Below are 21,588 nucleotides of genomic sequence, written 5' to 3'. Positions count from 1 at the left end.
AGGCTTTGGCCAAGTCAAGGTAAGCTGCATGTACTGACTTTCCCTCATCCTTGCTGACAGTCTCAAAAAGTCAACCAGCTTCAACAGGCAAGATCTGCCCTTGACTAATCTGAACAGGGTGGGGTCAAGTGCTTGGAGACTGCCAAGGTCCTTGTTTAGGAGGTCCATAATAATATGCTCCATGGCCTTACACATCAGACTTGTCAAGCTAATGGGGTGACAAGTTTCCAGGGTCAGTAGTGGCACCACCTTTGTGCAAAGGGATGATGATGGCAGTTCTCCACCCTGCTGGAATGAAGCCTGTACGTAGGCCATGGTTGAATAGGGTGCTCAATGGTGAGGCTAGTTCTTGCTTTTAACACTTGACTGATGGAGATGTAAGGTGCAGGGCAAGTATCGGGGATGTTGAATGGGCCTTTGGCGTGGGGACAAGGGGGGGTGAAGTTTGTGCTGAACCCATCTGCTAACAGGTTGGCTAAGTCAAAAGCATCAGTTTAAGTGGTACCGTTAAGAACTAATTCAGAACAAACTTGGGCTTTGCCATGGAGATTTCTGGTGTAACTGAAAAAGGCTTTGTGGTTAGCCTTTGTTTTGGAGGCTAGTCTTGATTCATAATTGACTTTGGAGGTTTTCACTAGTGATATAATTTGCTTGTTGAAGCTAAGAAGCAAGTTTTTCCAATTGGGAATTTGTGCCTTTTTACCTTTGGACAACAGTTTCTTCCTTTTGTTGTAAAGCCTGTTGATAGAGGATGTCCACCACATGGGTTTGTGTTTCCTTGAGGAGCAGGTTTTAGTTCTGTTGGGTATGGCTGAGTCCATGCAGTTGTACAGGTGCTTGTATACTGCACTGGCATACTGGTCAGCATAGTTGTCTGCATCCTCTGGGGGGGGGGGTGAAGCCAATGATACCCTCCCTCAGAAAAAGGTTTTGTGTGTGTGTATTTGCCCCTTCTCCACTGTTGCGCGATCTTGGGCGTTGGTATATATAAATTAGCGGGGGGGGGGGTTGCCGCCTGGATTAAAAATGTTTTCAGTATTTTGGGATTCAGCCTTTTTGTTTTCCAGTTTTCCGAAGTAGACCCATATATACATGTGTGTGGGTGTTATTATCAACAATGCCTTTCTTCTTTAACAAAATGTTCCAAAGGTGCCCTCAATTACTGGCATGGCATTAGTGCACTCCATTTGGATGGGGGCGGGGGCAATCAAATTTACATGCTCATTAAAGCCCACTGCTCTTACATTTTGAACTGAGAACACCGGACAGGGCAAATCCGGGTGTGTCTGCTAAACAGCCTGAAGAGCTGCCACATGCAGGTACGTAAAATGCGACGCGAGACATATAATTGAAAAGGACAGCACCTTTCTAAATGAGATGATGTAACTAGCTCACTGGGGCAAGTAAATTTGGCTACCACCAGGCACTGCTCCCAGATTACCCTATCAACACTAATGGTGCAGTCAGTTTGATATAAAAAGCAAGAGGGCTAGAGAAACACCAAACACATTCTTTATTCCATTACCTGTATGTAACCTCTCTCCTGTCATGCAAGGACAAACTTCTCATCAGTTTCGCCAGTTATGCTAGACATGCATCTATGACATGATTCCTTCCGTACATCACAGTGCCAAATTAATAACCTTGCATACACTGGCAGTTATTAAACATTAGATTTTCTGCCACATAATCTGCAAGGACAAGCCCTTGTCACGAGAGACACATTTATGCATTCCAGTGAAGTTTTGGACCAAGTCATTTTCAGTCTTACATTCAGGTGGGATCACCTGTACAAACAGAAACACGATGACGTTTTAAATGAACAGCAGCACGGATACCAACACGTTCAATGTCAGATCAGACAGAAAATGCCAGAATCTCGTGATTGTGAAGATGTTCACAGACTCCTGATGTCTGGACTCTATTGCTGAGCGAAGTCGTTGTGACTGCTGTACCGAGAGGACGAGCAGGACAACTTTATAACATAAATGAGACATAAGATCTTCCATTTTCATAGATAGAAGTAACATGTCAGGATAGATGGGAAAAGGAAGGGGGGGTAAAAACTTGAATTAAATTTGACTCAGAAATAGACAGGAATGAAGTCCTGATTACAGCTTAGATGACCCAAGTTTATTAGTAACCTGACCTCCGCAGGAACTAGCTGGATAGGGACAAAGCCCAGTTGCTTCACTCAGACAAGAAGTTTGGGGCACACTTCCAGGAACGCACATTCCACTTAAAAATCACCTGTGGAGAAACAACTAGACAAAGGTGTGTATGTCTACTTACAATGTTCATCCATTCCTAAATAAAGATCTGTTGACTGTTTTTTTGCTCTGGAAAGACAACTATTTTTGCTAATTTTTGCCATATTCTGTGGCCAATATCAGATATTCTACACAGTTATCCTTATTCCTAATCTTTGTTTACAGAGACAGTGACGATGGGGTAGTGTTACTCTTGAAAGTGGGTAACTATCCCCTGCATGGTCCCACTGTACACCCAACCCATGGGACATTATAGGCACGTGTCAGGAAATGGAAGGGCTTGAAGGAAAACTCTCTCAGACATCTGCCGGGATAATGACACACCATGACAATGCTCCTGCCCCATAAAGGGTAATTAATGCAGGAAGGAGCAAGATTGACCTGTAGTTCTTCTCCTCTGTAAATGGATTTGCAATTTCCCAGCTGCCTCTGCTTAACTGAGATGGGTATCCTAAAACAATGCAGCAATTACAACCACCTACAACAACAAACTGACAGTGCGCAAGAGACATAGTTATTGGAGGCAAAGCCCTCAAGTAAAGCCACTACAAAAGTACAAAACTAGTCAGACAGACCCACGTAAGGATCTTACAGGTAACTTATCCAAATCACAAGAGCCTCCTAAATGTAACCCAAGAAACAAGTACTGTCAACGACCTCAAAAACATGCAACTCAGGTAGCACCCACCATGAAACATACAACTAAGACTCAGTATCTCAACTCAAAGGCCCATAAGGCAAACCTCCATTTAATCCAATATCCTAGTTATTGGTGACTCCATAGTGAGACATAGTGATGCACCACCCACCAGGATGAGTAAGGAGAGGGTAACAGGTAGTCGCCTATCAGGTGCCAGGATTTGCCACATCACCCATGTACTCAAGCTCTTACAGCATGAGTACACATATGGCACAGTCACAGTACATGCGACAGTAAATAATGAGGTAAAACCAGGGGGAGATGGAGACAGAGAGAGACATGATACAGAGATAAAAACAGGGGGACATGGAGACAGAGAGAGACATGATACAGCTCTTAGAACTTAGGTTTGAGCAGTATTTAACATTACCAAGAATAACGTCACAATACGAACAAAAGATTATGGACTTCAATAACTGGTCAGCTTCTTGCATCTTTCAAGAGGCACACACACACACACACACACACACACACACACACACACACACGCACGCACGCGCACACACACACACACTCTTGTCGATAAACTCGACAAGTTAAATGTCAATTCTTATGTGACTTATTGGACTGGCTCATAAACAGTACCCTGGAATGTGGGGTAGGTGGCTCTGTCAATTTCCAAAAGAACTGTCACTGGTGGCATATCCTGGGGTTCAGTGCTTGGGTCATTTGTTTTTATCATTTACTTTGCAGTGGTCAAAGCCAATACTAAGAGTTTATGGCTGACCACGTTTGCAGATGATTGTGTACTTAATGCTACCATAAACTCCCCAGAGTATACCAAGACCTTCCAAGACGGTCGTTCTCAAACAGCTGGTGTCATAACCATGGGCTAAAACCAAATACCAAAATATGTTTAACAGTCTCATTCAACAAGCATGTCCACTATAACTATCATATTGACAACACATCCCTGAAAATCGATCCATTAGTTAGGGACCTAGGCACCTACATGAATAAACAGTCAGACTACCATTTATCCACTATTGAAAGAAATTCCTTTTTCACTGCATAGCTTTATTAGGAAGGGTACGGTGTCTAGGTCCAAGGATGCGATCATTCCCCTCTATTCAGCACTTATTGGCCCAATAATAGAGCATAATACCCCCTTTGGTATGTGGCTGTTCAAACATTTAACACAACTTGAATGAAGTGCTTTCTCACCAAGAAAATCCAGGATCTAAATCATAAAAAAATAAAACTGAATATCTCAATGTTGTCTCTCTCTTCTCCGTATCATACAGGCTACCGATGGGAGATCTCGGTCTCGTGTACAGAGCCACAACAGACCCTATCCTCTCACATCTACTGCACATCAAGTCTAATGGTGGTATAACATTCGCTCATGAGATCTTAATCTCTTGTATAAAACAAAAACAAAACATATAGGATGGACATATTTACATCACAAACTATCGCTTCTTTGTTTTATGTGGCATGAAAGAACCGTTACAAAGTAGTTCCCTTACTCTATTCAAAAGTAATTTGGATGAGTGGATGGGAACCTCAAGTTCACCGCTCATTTTGGCACCCTTGCCGTTTGTGGACATGGGTAAAAAGTAAAAGTTTCTACACAGATCAGGGTTATTTGTACTTAAATTGAGAGGGCTAAATAGGTCATGGGAATGTAAGGCTATGCTTTTAAAAATCCTCAAGGATAAATAGCCTAGCAAGGACCTATGTATCCATGGCAGTGATATGATGGTTGCCAATTTCACAGCAGAAAAGATCGACTGAAAAAAATAAAATAAAAATAATGAAGCACTAAAAAGCCAATGGAAGAGAAAATGGGTTGGGTAATAACTGCATTTAAAATGAAAGTTCTCTCACATGGAGAAAGGGAGACAGACCAGCTTAAGAAAAAACTAAAAAAAATAAAGGGAGACAGACCAGCTTCAGAGAAAACGAAAAAATAAAGGGAGACAGACCAGCTTCAGAGAAAACGAAAAAATAAAGGGAGACAGACCAGCTTCAGAGAAAACGAAAAAATAAAGGGAGACAGACCAGCTTCAGAGAAAACGAAAAAATAAAGGGAGACAGACCAGCTTCAGAGAAAACGAAAAAATAAAGGGAGACAGACCAGCTTCAGAGAAAACAAAAAAATAAAGGGAGACAGACCAGCTTAAGAGAAAACGAAAAAATAAAGGGAGACAGACCAGCTTAAGAGAAAACGAAAAAATAAAGGGAGACAGACCAGCTTAAGAGAAAACTAAAAAATAAAGGGAGCCAGACCAGCTTAAGAGAAAACGAAAAAATAAAGGGAGACAGACCAGCTTAAGAGAAAACTAAAAAATAAAGGGAGCCAGACCAGCTTAAGAGAAAACTAAAAACATAAAGGGAGCCAGACCAGCTTAAGAGAAAACTAAAAAATAAAGGGAGCCAGACCAGCTTAAGAGAAAACTAAAATAATAAAGGGAGCCAGACCAGCTTAAGAGAAAACTAAAAAAATAAAGGGAGCCAGACCAGCTTAAGAGAAAACTAAAAAATAAAGGGAGACGGACCAGCTTAAGAGAAAACCAAAAAATAAAGAGAGACAGACCAGCTTAAGAGAAAACCAAAAAATAAAGGGAGACAGACCAGCTTAAGAGAAAACTAAAAAATAAAGGGAGACAGACCAGCTTAAGAGAAAACTAAAAAATAAAGGGAGACAGACCAACTTCAGAGAAACTTAGGGAGACAGAAAAAAACTAAAAAATAAAGGGAGACAGACCAGCTTCAGAGAAAACTAAAAAATAAAGGGAGACAGACCAGCTTCAGAGAAAACTAAAAAATAAAGGGAGACAGACCAGCTTAAGAGAAAACTAAAAAATAAAGGGAGACAGAGAAAACTAAAAAATAAAGGGAGACAGACCAGCTTAAGAGAAAACTAAAAACATAAAGGGAGCCAGACCAGCTTAAGAGAAAACTAAAAAATAAAGGGAGCCAGACCAGCTTAAGAGAAAACTAAAAAATAAAGGGAGACAGACCAGCTTAAGAGAAAACTAAAAAATAAAGGGAGACAGACCAGCTTAAGAGAAAACTAAAAAATAAAGGGAGACAGACCAGCTTAAGAGAAAACTAAAAAAAGGTTCTGAATGTCTGTAATTGATGAGAAAATTCTAGAAAAAGTTAAAGACCCACATACACTCACAAAAAGCCAATCAAAATCAAGGTCAGTGGTTGAAGAAGTGTGGAACTTCAATTCAGTTCAAATTTAAATCATTTTAGCAGGGGAAATAATGCAACAACCCATTAAAGAACTATTCCAGATGTCGCCCATGAAGAAAACAAACTCAAATGGTCAACTGGATGTGCAACTTGGGCACATATAAATGGTTTTAAGCACAATTAAACATATACCGAGTCAACAAAATGAATATCACTTATTTTTGATATCCAGGGAAGTCCAACTGGGCACAGAGCCCATTTTGGTGAAGGCCTTCAACACGTACAACACTTTCTTGCCAAGCTGCTGCTCTGGTTTCCAAATTTCATTTAGAAAGGGCTCGAGTTATTCCTCTTGTTATACAGCGTCCATTAACACATTAACCAAACCTGCTCTCCCAATATCAGATCTATCTATTTTCATTCTTACCTTCTTCCTGCCTGTCCCAAATCACCTTCACCAGATAGTCTTCTGCTGTTCTGCACATGTGCCCGATCCACTGTAATCTGCTCTCTTTGATTAATTCTACACTTGGACTACTTTGTATTAGTGTAGTACCTTGCAGGATGCGTAGTAGCAAGTCTCGTCTGAACTGTGCTTCTGTAGGGTTCCTGGAGCCAATCCTTTGTTGTCTACTGGTGCAACTAATCAATTTAGTATCAGTATTATCTAAGCATATATAAGCTCACAGTTTTTGTTTCGCGAGACCCTCCATATTGATTTTGGGTCTCCCACACGTGTGTTACTAAAAGTGTCTAAGAAAGAGAGAACTTGTGCCGAGTGTTCTTTGATTTGCGATTGACTATTTGAATAAGTAACTGTATTACCGTTGACATTTCTTAAACAGTTTGACACTGTGAATCTGATCAGAAATCCGGGGATGTGCTCGAGCAGATGGCTGAGATCTCATTAATGGGCCCACAGACGGTTTTCTGTCTTTAGGGATCTCATTTGCAAGTGCCTGACTTACATTATAAGTCTTCCTTTTTCTCTCTTTTGTGGAACTTTCAAAAAGGTAAGTGGCATAATTCATTACTGAAGGAGTGGGGGCTGAATGATAATCTTCTGGCGACATGCGTGTGAGTGTGGCTTACCGACTGCACTTCGGTGTCAAAAAAAAAAAAAGCAAGAGAGACAACAAACAGAGGTTTTTCTTTTAACATGGGAGTGAGTCCAGGTAAAGAATTACAGCCAGAAAGAAGAACTCCGTCCCGTTACATGTTTTACAAAGTTTCATGAGAAAGCTATTTGTATCTGAAACATTGGGCTACTCCATGAATGATGGGAAATTATGCATCCCAGCTAATGGCAGTATTGACAAAGATGTGCTGGCTAATTTACAAAAGAAACTAAAAGAAAAAGGGAAAAGGGTACCACCGGGATGTTGAGTGGCTTTTGATGATTGACAAGTGGAATCAAAAAATAGGGAAAAGGACTCCATAGTAAGAAGCTTAAAATTCAATCAAGACAAATTAAAAAGGGCAGTTGAAGGCACTGAATCACACAGCATATAAGATGGGTATAGTAGAAGGGAAACCCTTAAGGGACCCTGCCATACAAAGGGCTGTACCCTGTAGTGGGCTTAAGTCAGTTAAATATAGGTTCAACTGAATCCTCCGAGGAAGAATACGTTTTTACTCCGCCCCAACCGACTGTGCCACCTGCTGCAAGGTGCGGATCAAACAGCACCTACAGTAAGTGATTCCCATGTTACGTCCACCTCCGATGGAGCAACAAATCAAAGCACAGACCAACTCGACCCTAGACTTCAGCTTAGAGATGAATTCGCACACTATGCTGGCCCAGCGACACACACTAGATCGAGGGATCCAAATTTAATGTTTTTAAAATTTCTTAAGTGAACAAAAGCAGGATTCAAAGCCCGCACGGAAACCACTAGGGCACTTCCCAATTCTCATTGATACTGGAAAAGGACATTTAAAACCAGACAGGTCTATCCTGATTCTGATGAAGACTCCTCCTCCTCGTTTGAGGAAGATGATGATGAAAAAGAGTATTTTCCTTTAAAAGAAGTCCCGAACCCTGCACACGGTAGAGATGAAACTGCCCCCTCTACCATAACTGTTACTAGGGCATGGTCAGCAGTATATTTTCAAGTGATCGTAAAGTTGCTTCCGTCCATACGGTCTAATCCAGCAAAATTCCAGTGAATCTTGGCTGGTCATGTTAGTCTTCAAAACCCCACTATTGAAGTAAGGGCAGTGTTGCAACACGCTGTTACAGCTGACCTTTTAAAACAAATATGGGACAATGCAAATGTCCCAAATCCTGTTCCGCAGCATGGAACAATGAGAAATGATGGTGATGAGTTGGTTAAAAGCTGCATTACTGGACGCCATTACGGTTATCTGTCCCCCTCTTCTCAACTGGTTGAAGATTAAGGCCATTCAGCATAGGTTCATAGGTTGATACTAGGCTATCTGCCCTACGGCATTTATAAGCCTAGCCAGAGTGTGTTTGGGCTTTCGCCACCCTTTTAGATTAGTTTACTGTGCCTCTGTCTAGTAGGGACACAGAAGAGATCCCAGGGGTAAACCTACGATCTCCCATCCACTCGTCAAGATTTCTCTTGAAGAGGGTCATTGAGGGGCTCTGCCTAACATGGACTGGGATTTTGTTCCAGAGTGAGGGGAGCCTCTGGGATATGAATCTGTTCCTCAATGGGAAGATGAACCAGTGGACTCCTATCTATCAAGTCTTATGGATGCTTTTGAAGCCTACTCAGGGTGTCTCGAGCCAATGGAAGGTCCTGCAGCCAGCGGGTTGTCTGCCACCTTTGTAGATGGTCTTCTACTCCTGGTACGAGATCAACTAAAGGTGTGTTTGAATTGGCCCGTCCTAGGTTTGCATGAGCTAGTTACCCAGGTGCAGTGTCTGACCTTATGGTAAAGGGAAAAAAGGACACACATAATCAACGTCTTCAGGCCAAGTTACATATGTTCTCTTCCTTTAGGCTGCGGGGCAGTGGAGGGAGAAACTGTTCGGTAAGTACAGGCCTTAATGGACCAGGATTCGAGTTCAAGGTCCCTATCCATGACCCCCCCCTGCAAATAATAACTTCCAACAAGTTCAGAGGCAAATGAGGGATGGTGGTGGAAACAGTAACCTCCGTTTTAACTGTGGACAAACTGGTCATTGGAAGGACAGTTGTCCGTACCTAGCACTGGAACCACCACCCCTCTCTCAAGAATTTTCACCAGGTAACCCCTTTAGACAAGGGGAACAGTCTCAGTCAGACTAGAACCAGCCTTGGGACTCCACCTGGACCCCACCAGTCTGGCCTGATGCCCAACAGTCACTATAGGGTTCCCCTGAACAGACAGCAACTTTTCCCATTTTTTCCAACTGTCCAGCAAGGTCCATTCATAACATTAAATGTGAAAAATAATCCTGTCCCTTTCTTAGTAGGCACAGGGGCCACCAAATCTATGCTTGCACTGAAAGTTGCCAAAAATCTTCCCTTCAACGGCAGCATCACTAAAGGCGTGGGAGTTTTCAGGGTCCCCATAAGCTAGCCCGAAACAGTTCAAGTTCCAGTGAGCTTGGGTCCTTTAACGGAACATCATGCCTTTTTAGTTGGCATGTCAGCACTCTTGAATCTACTTGGTAGTGATCTGCTATGCAAACTAGGGTGTACAATTTATTGCACCGAAGGACTTTTCCTGGAGATCCCTCTTGAAGAACAAGACCATGTCATGTTAGGAACATGGATTTCTGGGACTGGCAGGCTACTGCCGTCAATGGGTCCCTAATTTCTTAGAAATTACTCAGCCCTTACTTACTTTTTATTGAAGATACTCCAGAGTCTCTTCCCTGGTCAGGGAAACATGAGAATGCTTTCCTACAACTCAAGGTGCAGTTATCCAATCTGCCTTACCTAGGTCTACCAGATTACTCGAAAATGTTTATTCTTTTCTGTAGTGAACAAAATAAGGTAGCATTGGGTCTTTTAGCCCAACAACGCACTGGCGGGTACCAACTGATAGCATATTTTAGCACCCAACTGGATGTCGTGGATTCTGGATTACCCACATGCCTGAGGGCAGTCGCAGCTGCAGCCATCCTAACGGAACTTGCAGCCTCCATTACCTTAGCACACAATACCTTTTTAGCTGTCCCTCATGCAGTTCACGCCTTACTCTTAAAAACAAAAACACAATATTTATCTCCCTCTAGACTGACGAAGTATGAATTGATTTTACTTGCTAACCCTACCCTCCAAATTGTCAGGTGCCCGGCATTTAACCCAGCCTCATTAATCCCCACCTTGGATGAGGGTGAACCCCATGACTGTCTTGTTGTTGTTAATTCTTCTCTTCCTCCTAGGTTAGATGTCCAGGACGTCCCTTTACAAAATCCAAACCTGGTACTTTTCGTTGATGGGTCTTGTCTGCGTAATCAAAATGGACAGCTGTCAGCTGCTTGGGCTGTCTGCTCACAAAACTCTGCATTGTTGACTGGAACTTTATCACCTGATTCATCAGCTGAGGTAGCTGAATTAGTAGCCCTCTCTACTGCCTGTCAATTGGCTAAGAACAAAACAGTCAATATATATACTGACTCTCACTATGCGCGTGGTGTAGTACACGACTTTGGCACTTTATGGAAAGAACGGGGATTCCTTACATATAGTGGTACTATTGTCAAGAATGCATTTTATGTCGACATGTTGTTACATCTTTTGTTACCGAAACAAGTTGCTGTTATTAAAGTTGCAGCTCATCAGTCCGATGACTCTTTTGAAAGTAAAGGAAACTCTATGGCAGACTGGGCTGCGAAACAAGCTGCTCTTTCCACCTCTGTTCAGGGACAAAACGCAGCTGTGTGTATTTCAACAGGAGTTGCAAACGCCTACTTTTTCCAATCAGTGTTTATTGAATTTACAGAACAGTGTGTCAGATTCCGAGGCGACTCAGTGGATACATGCACATTGTACATGTGGTGAAGACTCCACCTGGAGACATCTAGAAGGGTGCCCTGTGGCACCAAAAGCCTTTTTACACCAACTAATCCGCGGCTATCATCTTCTTGTTCATTTGGGCCAGAATTCACTAATTAAGCTGATCCAATGCGATTGGTATGCACCTGGTCTTTCAAAATTTGTACGCCATTTTGTGTCAAGTTGCTCAATCTGTTTACAGCTTAACATTTCAAAAGGCACCCAGGTCCCACCCCAGTCTCTACCAAAACTGTTAGGTCCCTTTTGTGCTCTACAATGGGATTTTAACGAACTACCTCCTTCTGCATGTTTCAAATATGTTTACTATAATTGATCGGCTGGGTTGAGGCCTATCCATATGCCAAGAATGATGCTATTTCTGTTGCCAAGAAGCTATGCACCGAGTTTATTCCCTGTTTTGGGGTACCATGCCACATTTATTCTGACAAAGAGGCACGCACTTTACCTCACAGTTGACACAAGCAATTTGCAGAATGCCAAGTATTGTATTAAAGTTTCATTGCCCTTATAGACCTCAACCCTCTAGCATCATCAAAAGGGCAAATCAAACCATCAAGGTACGCCTATCTAAGCTTACAGAAACAGGCCCCACCTGGGTACAACTACCACCTTCAGTATTATTCTGCATGCGAGACCAACCTCATCACTCCAAGGGTTTTTCTCCACATGAAATTATTATAGGTCGAACTTTTCTTATGCCCCTCACTCCACCACTTCCTTTTTCTGATTATCAGTTACATGATGCTAATTTGTTGTCCTACTGTAAATCTCTTGTTTCTGTTTTACAGTATCACCACCATCAGGTCATACAAGCTCAAGCTCTACCTGAACCTGACCTGGCAAATCACCTTCAACCAGGTGACAGGATGCATGTTAAATCCTTCAGTTGGAAAACAGCCTTGCAGTCCCATTGGAAGGGGCCCTACCTGGTTTTGCTCACCACCTCCTCCGCTGTTCGACTACAAGGATCATCTACCTGGATACATGTGTCACAAGTCAAGAAATTCATGTCTTCAGAAGATCAACAACCACTTTCTTTTTCTTCACCTCAGGACATTCCAGAACCTGATGCACGTCGCACCCGAAGCCACACTAAACCACCCTCTTGAAGCAGTGAACTTTATTTTACTCTTCTAGCCATGACCACAGCCTCCCCCGCTGCTATGCACCTCCTGACAGACTCAACTGACTCTTCACCCAAGACTCTTCATCCCTTTGGTACAACTGTGCAATTGCAATCTCAACTTTCCTTGTGGGCTACTCCATTCCCTCAGAAACATTGCACGTGCATTTGCAGCACACTTCTTGTACTCCTACTTTTAATATTGTGGCCATTCCTTTTTTCAGCTACTTTCACTGGTTTTGTGACCACCGCACACCTTCATGTCCACTGGCAAGCAACTAGCTAGCACCCGAACTTTAATACGTATCATGCCTACAAGTTGATGTATGCCTCCTCTTTTAATATTCGTTAATTGTTGGGTCTGCACCACGAGTCCCACTGCTCACGGTCGCATTCTATTTACTAGCTTTCCCCTCAACACTTCCATGTATCAACCTATTTTAACCAATCTTACTGGGGGATTGTTGTCACATCCAAACAAGACTGTCACTTTTGCTGGCCTTTCACCAACTAGGCATTTTGTGTCTTAAACAGAATGGATCCAGAAAAGTGGGGTGGAGTAGTTGTGACACAGCTTTCATAGGAGTGTGCCATGCCATCCTTCTGTCTTCTATTGCAACTCAATCAAGGGTCAGAGAAGCATCTTTTTCAGATTGGAGAATGTGCCCACAGGGTACGGCCAGAAAGAAAGTGACATCAGAGAGACTAAATAACATGCACAAACTACTTCATCAGCATGAATGGATTTTTGAAGACAACATGCAGAGACATAACCTCTCTATATACGCTCAAATGCAAGATGACCTGGGCTTTTAACATATTTAATCCCGACCATACGACACGTATATACATTTCCCCGGGGAAAATCTGGACTGCTCGAGAAGTGAAGGCTCCCAGTAACCCTGTGGGTAAGGTGGATGCATCCTGGGTCTACCACCATGATCTTGCCCATGCCAGCACTAAAGGGTTAGCACATATGGACCTCGGGGACAATGTCATTTCCTGGGCTGGCATGATACCCTCTTACAGGGTGGTAAAAATCAATTTGGGAACTGAGAAAACTGTCAAAACTCCTTGAAATCCTGAGCAATGCAACTTTTTTAGCACTAGAACTTATAACTGACAGCCATGAGAGCTGTGGTCCTACAAAACTGAATGGCTCTTGACTTTGTACTTGCGGCTAAAGGAGGTACTTGTGCTTTAATCCATGTGAAGTACTGTACTTTTATTCCTGACAATCGGCATGAGATAATTAGCCATGTGAAGCTGATCCAGAAGGTGTTAGACCTGTCAGAGGCTAAGGAAGCCAATAGATCCACATGGGCATGGCTAAGTTATTCTCCGGCTGGGGGGGGGGGTGATATACTAAAATTGCTAATGCTAATTGCTATACTTGCCTTAATAACATTTTTGGTTCTGTATTTAATAAACTCATTGATCTATAAACTACTGGCTGCCAAGGCAGCAAAAGCTCAAAGTTTTATATGCCAGTCTGTAAATATAAAGGTAATGAAGTAAACATGTGCAATAATGCTGAGATTTTGATTGTTATGGTAACGTTGAGTTATGGAAAAATGTTTGATAGACTGTATGGTGATACTTAACCAGCATCAAATGGGGGACTGTAAAATCTGAAAGGTCAAAAGCAGGTGTATTGAAGGTTAAGAGCATGTGATTGACTAAACGGAGTAAGTGAACACTGGGATTAAAAGTTATGTGGTCAAGGAAACAAGTCCTTATATGGACTTGTGTCAGATTTGCTCTTTCTACCTAGCAATATGGACTTGTGTCAGATTTGCTCTTTCTACCTAGCAATAAGTATTCAGGTGTGTCTTAATGCTTACGGGGGAACTACCTGATTGGTATATGCAAATATTTTGTTGTCTACTGGTGCACCTAATCAACTTAGTATCAGTATTATCCAAGCGTATATAAGCTCACAGTTTCTTTTACCCGGGGAGACTCTTTATATTGATTTTGGGTCTCCCACACGTATGTTAAAAGTATCTACGAAAGAGAGAACTTGTGCTGAGCGTTCTTTGATTTGCGATTGACTATTTGAATAAGTAACTGTATTACTGATGACATTTCTTAACAGTTCATACACTGTTTTCTGTTTCTGTCTTACAGTTAGCCACTAGTCATGGCTGGAAAGGGTCTGGCAATGACTGCACTTACTCAGTTATAAAACTAAACATGCCTTTTACCTACTAAAAAATAATGTATGCAGTCTACCAACAATCCGTTCTACCTTACCTTGGATCTCCTTAGTAAATATTTTACATTTTATAAGTCACTTTCCTAGGATTTCTTTGTGAACTTTACCAGTGCACATTCTGCTCACCAAACTTCTTGGACTTACTGAGTTTTTCTTTTCAACACAATTCATTCATTCACATCCCATGACACAATCTGCTCGGGCTCAGTCCACTCCCCTACCCCCATATTCCTTATACTTCACTAGCCACTCCCTCTTGACACTGCATCCAAACAAAACACTAAATCTAATACAATATAACTCAAAATTGATCTTCTACACCCCTCCTACTTCAATTACTCCTATAAACAACACATCCTCACCTAAATCAATTTAACTAAAATGCCTAATAACAAAACTCATCCAAGAACAAAGTAAAAAACAGCCAACCCTCAATAAAGTTCATGAGCCAGCCACATTTTCCGACAACCCCTTTGCTACTTTTAACATTAGTAGAATATAAACAAACATTCTCTTCCCCACTCCTGTAACACCCAAACCAGTAAACATCCCCATATATAGCTCCATTTTCAATACAACTACACCATACACAGTTTTCCTTCTCCCTCACCGAAATATACCCGGCATCTCTCAGAAATCTGATTAGAGTTATCAGATTCCTGAAAACTCTAGACAACATAGCATCCAAACTAACCCTCAGTGGGGACCATACACCCAAACCCTGGCCCAGCCTATGAACCGTACAACTCAACCTCGCAAAATAACATACAATCTCAATCTACTCAATCTACAATCATTCCTACTATGGGCAAATCTGATATTCTGCTATTAAATATTAATATAAGAACTGCCAACAACAGAATCCATGAGCTGTATGGTAAACCTCTCTCTATACTCTCCTGATATTGTACTTCTCACTGAAACTTGGCTAAAACCTACCACCCCAGCAATGAAATACTACCACCAGGATATAATATCATATGTATAGACAAGATTAGTAAGAGGAGGAGGCGTGGCCGTACTCTTTAAAAGTCACCTCTCTATTGAAACTTTAGATGAGAAAACTCTAAACCTTAACAATGCTGAAGTAGTTTTTGCCAAACAAAACATTAAGCCCAAGAAACTTACATACATAACAGGTATCTATATGCCACCAGGGGATAATATCCAAATATTAGAAAATATACTACACTGGAGCAGTAAAACATTCCCTCAGAAAACAATTATGGGGACTTCAATGTAGAATAATTAGACTAACTCCCCAAACCACAAAAACTGCATCAACCTGCATGGCTTCACACAACTCATCCAGTCACCCACTAGGATTACTAAGCCATCCAAACACTCCCCTCTAGACTGGATATTATAGCAATAACCCACGGCTGGGTGTGGGTAATGCTAGATTTACCCACGGTTGGATTTGGTCACGAAGCCCAAGTGACCAAACCACGCCAACTGTGGGTAAATCCAGCATTACCCACACCCAGCTGTGGGTTACTGCTACTATGCAATGATGTTAGTTTTGTGTTGGGTTATGTTTGTGTTGTTGTTATTTAGGTTTTTGTTTGCTTTACTTTGTACTCTTTCACTTTTTGTGAGATAAAATAGTCCACACTTTGATGTAATTAGCCACAGCCCCACTGTTTTGCCTTGAACTTTTGAGAATTATATTCCAAACAATAGGAGGTGACATTGCATATTAAATTTATACGAGCAATGTTTTATATTTGTCCCTGATTTTTGCGCCCCCTCCTTATTTTTGGCTTTGTGCAGATTTGTTGTACAGTAGTTTGAGGTTGATTGGTATACTTTAACGAAATTAAAGTGAATTTCCTTTTTTAAAGAAAACTTCAAATTTCTCATTTTCACATAATTTCTAAGAAAGCTCAGCGTTCTTGCCTCCTTCTCACAAAATCAACTGCTTTAAGGTGGTGAAACAGCACTAGACTGTGGTTGACATGTAGGGCAGTACGGTGTAATGTGATCCGCCCTCCAAGACAGTGTGTGCTAAAGTGAAACATCACCGTATAGAGAACAGCAGACTTCCAGTCAAGTCGAAGGCATTTTTCCAATGTACATAAGATTGCTGAAGTTTATCCCTTGGACTTCAGCAATACAGATGTGGTATGAGGCACACTTATGTTTCAAATGTCGATTTCATTAGATTAGATGTGACGTGAAAAATGTACCTTTTCCCCAATTCCAGAGTGTAATGGCAGCACTCTAGGCACAGCAAACATATGTTCCCTCACTGTAAACCACAAAAATGGGCGTGAAATATTTTAGAGAGATGTGACGGAGCCCTCTGGAACTCTCGTGAGATAAGTAACTGTAGTTTATGAAATTGTTTTGTGTGCATGTACAGTCACATAACATATACAATGTCATCTCCGAAAAGAAAGCCAGGGCTGCAGGATTTCTTAATGGCCGGACTTGTAACTTAGGTTACTTTGGATTTACAATGTGCACGCTGGTTGGATTGGCCAATCAGCGTGCATGTTTCTCGTCTCGAGAGGACATTGTATAACAACAAATAGGCCAACCCTCTACTCCTACTCTGGCTGTCTACCAGATAGTCTTGAGATCACTTCCCAACCTATTTACTTAGGAGACGAGCTAACCCATCTAAACAAATTACATTTAAAGAAATAAAAAACAAAAAACACCTGAACCCCAACAACCTTATAAATATACTCAAACACTGTAACTAGACGGCACAGAGCCTTCTAACCCTAAAGGAGGCAATTAATTACTTCAACTCTACCTTCCTAATTGTACTAAACTCTCAGGCCCCTAACAGAAATATATGCGTTAAATCTAACCATGCCCCATGGTTAACAAAAGAAACACAATCACTACCTAAATCTAGAGACAAGGCTTGAGCAAGCTGGAACAAAACAAAGTCCCAACCCACTCCACAAATCTACCGGGAACCTAGAAATAAAGCAAAGCAGCAAATTAAGTAAGACAAAATAATTACTACTCAGAAATCCAATCAAAGCATTCCCATAACCTGCAAAAATTCTGGACAGCTATAAACAATATACTGACATCAGGCAAAGTCAGTACACCCCTCCCACCACTACTAATAATTCAGACAATATTACTACGCAATTTAACAAATGCTTTATTGAAATCATCTTATCACTGTCCAATAATCAAACCCCCCACCTATCAGAACTACCTTTGCCTCTTCCAATACTAAACCCACCTTCTCCCTGCAACCTGTAGCACAGAGACGATAAAAAAACTTTTTAAAAAGCTAAAATCCACCACATTAGCTGCAGACAACTTACCTGCTGATTTCCAAAATCTAACAGCAGACGGAATAGCCTATCCTATATCAATTCTTATCAACAGATCTGCAGCAGAACAAGTCGCTCCCATATGGAAAACCTCTCACGTTATATCTCTACATAAAAAGTGTCTCTTCAACAGATCTCTCTAACTACCGCCCAGATGCAATATCATCACCACTGTCCAAAATACTAGAGAGGATCATTCACATGCAAATTACTGATTACCTGCACACTAACAAACTTCTAACCAACACTCAGCATGGCTTTCGATCATCTCATAGTACATCAAGCGCTCTAATATCATTCACCAATACTGTCAACTATCACAGGAACAACAGTAATTATGTATCATCTGTCTTCCTTGGCCTATCAAAAGCCTTTGATATGGTTTATCATAGTAAACTTCTAAATACCCTTTCCAAACTAAACTTTTTCAATCTACCCATGTCTGGTTCCAGGATTACCTTACTGGACACCAGCAAGCAGTTTCTTGGCAACAGACTTTATCACCCCTTCTACCAGTGACTCCAGGTGTCCCTCACGGCTCAATCTTAGGCCCCCTACCATTTTTAATATTTACAAATAACCTCCACATCGCAACCCCACAAGCCTCTCTCATCCAATACGCAGATGATTCAACAGTGATGTGTGCTGCTTCCTCAATTCAAGAACTTCAAAATTTAAACAACAATCCTTTCTAGCAGTTGAGACCTGGCTTACAAACTCACAACTAATTTAACCCCCCCCCAAAAATAAACTTATGATTTTCCAACGCACCAAATCAGCCTCACCCACTAACACTTTCAACATTGTATCACTAAATAACACAATCATCTCCCCATCACCACACGCCAAACTTTTAGGAGTTGAAACTGATTGCAATTTCAAATTTGATATTCAAATTTCCCAAACAGTAAAAAAACACACCAAAAATTTGGAACACTGTATAGGAACAAATACTACTTCACTAAAAATACTAAAGTTACCATTGCCCAGTCTCATTTAATCTCCACAACGCTGTACACAGCTCTCATATTCACAAATCACTTACCAGCTAGAGCTCACCATTGTATAGCACTCAAACAACTCATAAGGCTAGAGCTCCCCCACCTCCTTCACTATGACCAGTTAACCATGGTCCATAAAATCCTCAATGAACATGAGAAAACACCTGCTCAACAAATATTACTTCAACCATATGCCACTAACAGAACCCGACGCTCCACTAACAAAGACCTCATAAAAATCAATACCACCAAAAATAAAGCAGGACACTCCCTCTTCTCAAATTATATATGAAAAATCTGGACTGCACTACCGGAATACATTGGACAGCTCAGTGGTAGCATTGTCACCTCACAGCAAAAGGTTCTCTGGTTCGATTCTCAGCTGGAGTGCCTTCTGTGTGGAGTCTGCATGTTCTCCCTGCATTCGTGTGGGTTTCCTCCAGATACTCCGGTTTCCTCACACATTACAAAGACCTACATCTGGAGCATTTCGCTTCCACTGAAAATTGCCTTCATTCCATGTTGGACTTTCAGAGTTAACAAATGTTAAATAAAATTAAAACTGTTATATCACTAGCCCAATTTAAAACAAAGCTAAATACCCACTTATTCAACAAATGGCTGTGTCCTTGCTCTGCTCCACAATAACCTTTCCCTCTATGTTACTTACCTTTGCTTCATTTACTGACTAAACCATCTCCATCTGTCTATTCTATTATCTATGCCTCTTTGCATACTAACTTTACAGAGTACTATACCACTGCAGAAAATGATGACATATTAGGAGTAGATATTTCAATTTCTTTGTAAACTATACTCAGCAATTGTGTAATGTCATATTGGTCTCTCTATTTACTTACACAGAAACGTATATGCAATGTCTCTCTACTCACCATTTAATCTTTTGATTCTTATTGATTTGGTTAAAACTTACATTATCTAAGCCTACTAATCCATTAATTAGTCGTTATGTATAGCTGCTTGTCCATACTGTGGCTAAGTCAGTACTTCAACTTCTTTGTTCTACACTACTGATGTGTTGTACTTCTGTATGTTCAAGGTGGAGCTTTTCTTCCTGGCCCCGCTGAAAAAGGACATGTGTCCATTCAGATTTTGCCGGTACACAAATACTAAATAAATAAACTTTAACTGAATGAAGTGTGCGCATGTACATGTATATATACACACAGATACCCATGGGTCATGCATGCAACCAACCACAATTTCTCATAAATAGACGCAAGCTCCAAAACCGTTCTACTCAATGGTCACGCTTAATCCTGTTCGAACAATGTGTGCTTTAGTTAAGTTTGTATCTAATACTATTCAACTAACAGTAGCATAATGATTAGTGCAACTCAGTGATAAACATCTTACGAATGTCTGGCCTCCGCTGGAAAGGATCATTATGCCCAGAGTGTCCCACTAAACAAATGTAATAAATAAAACACACTTACTGCACACACAGATATGGAAAGGATCATTATGCCCAGAGTGTCCCACTAAACAAATGTAATAAATAAAACACACTTACTGCACACACAGATATAAGCATATATCACACACATATTTAACTAAATAAATATAATCATACACGTGTGTGTGTATATCCGCCAGATAAAAAGCGATCCAGAACATACTTTATTTCTACACAACACACACGTACATCATAATCCTAACAGCAACCCTCTACTTACCCAGGATAGTCATTTCTCCCGCCATATCTTTTAACTTAAGATGAATTCTACAGAGATGAGAATGGCAAACGATCCTACAATAAGACAGCTGCAGGAAAGCGATCTAAACCACTACTTTCTTTACATATATGACCATTTATAACACACCGGCTCCCACTTCCTTCTTTCATTACCACTGTGCTGACGAGCCTCTAAAGCCAACTACAGGAAGAGCGGCATAGCATGACGGTATTCAGAGTCCCAAAGAGCTTTACAAAAGGGATGCAAAGGCAGTTGTGGATTACAACACCCAGACTGCATTGCGTGTGCTCCTGTACGTACTACTGACATCACGAGGCCAGATCTGACAGATATGAAATTGCTGACGGTCGGGGGCGGAGCCAATAAACCGGACGGGCGGTTTGTATTAAGTGTAGCTTGTTTTTGTGTTATTTTTTTGAGCTGTTTGCAGGCGCTTATGAATTATACACTATATGGAGTAGTCGGCCCTTGTCGTGTTTCTCTTTTCCTGATTTGTCTGCTTGCTTCACCATGTGATGGTTAAAAAAAAACTTTTGACGGGGTGGCAAAGATCAAATCTATGTGTGTGATTGAGGAGCCCCCCTCCATCACTGAGGAGTTGTTTACACTTAGCTTTTCTCAAATTCTTATGTTTACACGTGTACCGAAGTTATCCTGGTGAAATTGAAGCGTATTAATCCACCGGATGGGCAGTAGCAAGCCCCTCCCAAACCCCGCCTGTGAGCATGTCGACTCCGCCCACCGCTTGGAGCATGTCGACTACTCCGCCCACCGCTTGATTAAAACACAAGGTAATATAGACCTTTAAACAGAAAACATTATATGCGTATTAAAACATAAGCAAATAACAGCTACTTGCACAAAAAAGATTACATTGTACATTATAACATAAAAATGCAGATGCGATTGCTGTCAAATCAAAGCATTTTTTATTTCGCAAATCGGGGCAGAAGTACAAAGACAACTACAGTTTGTACAGTAAAACATAAGAAATGAATGGAAAGTGTTGTTCAAGTATCTAAAAAACGAAGAAAAAAAACAAACTTGTAAAAAGCAAACAAATGAAGCTCCAACAAATCATGCAAGTCACTGGAAAATGTGTTTTAATCCGTTAGCGCTTTCATGCA

General features: G+C 41.2%; 1 protein-coding gene across 1 annotated transcript in view; it reads right to left on the bottom strand.

The window, feature by feature from the left end:
• Positions 1-20,731, bottom strand: part of HSPA13 (heat shock protein family A (Hsp70) member 13) — a 77,903-nt gene extending 57,172 nt beyond the window's left edge. Inside the window, exon 1 of the mRNA XM_044072154.1 lies at positions 20,441-20,731. Coding sequence (XP_043928089.1) covers positions 20,441-20,465 — 25 coding nt within the window. The 5' untranslated portion in view covers positions 20,466-20,731. The remainder of the gene's footprint in view (positions 1-20,440) is intronic.
• Between the last annotated feature and the right edge of the window lie 857 nt (positions 20,732-21,588).

Source organism: Protopterus annectens, chromosome 5.part0 (assembly GCF_019279795.1).
Source record: "Protopterus annectens isolate FY-2018-M chromosome 5.part0, PAN1.0, whole genome shotgun sequence".
Classification (NCBI taxonomy): Eukaryota; Metazoa; Chordata; order Ceratodontiformes; family Protopteridae; genus Protopterus; species Protopterus annectens.
Note: the sequence above shows the minus strand (reverse complement) of the source record. Positions and strands in the feature narration are given on the sequence as shown.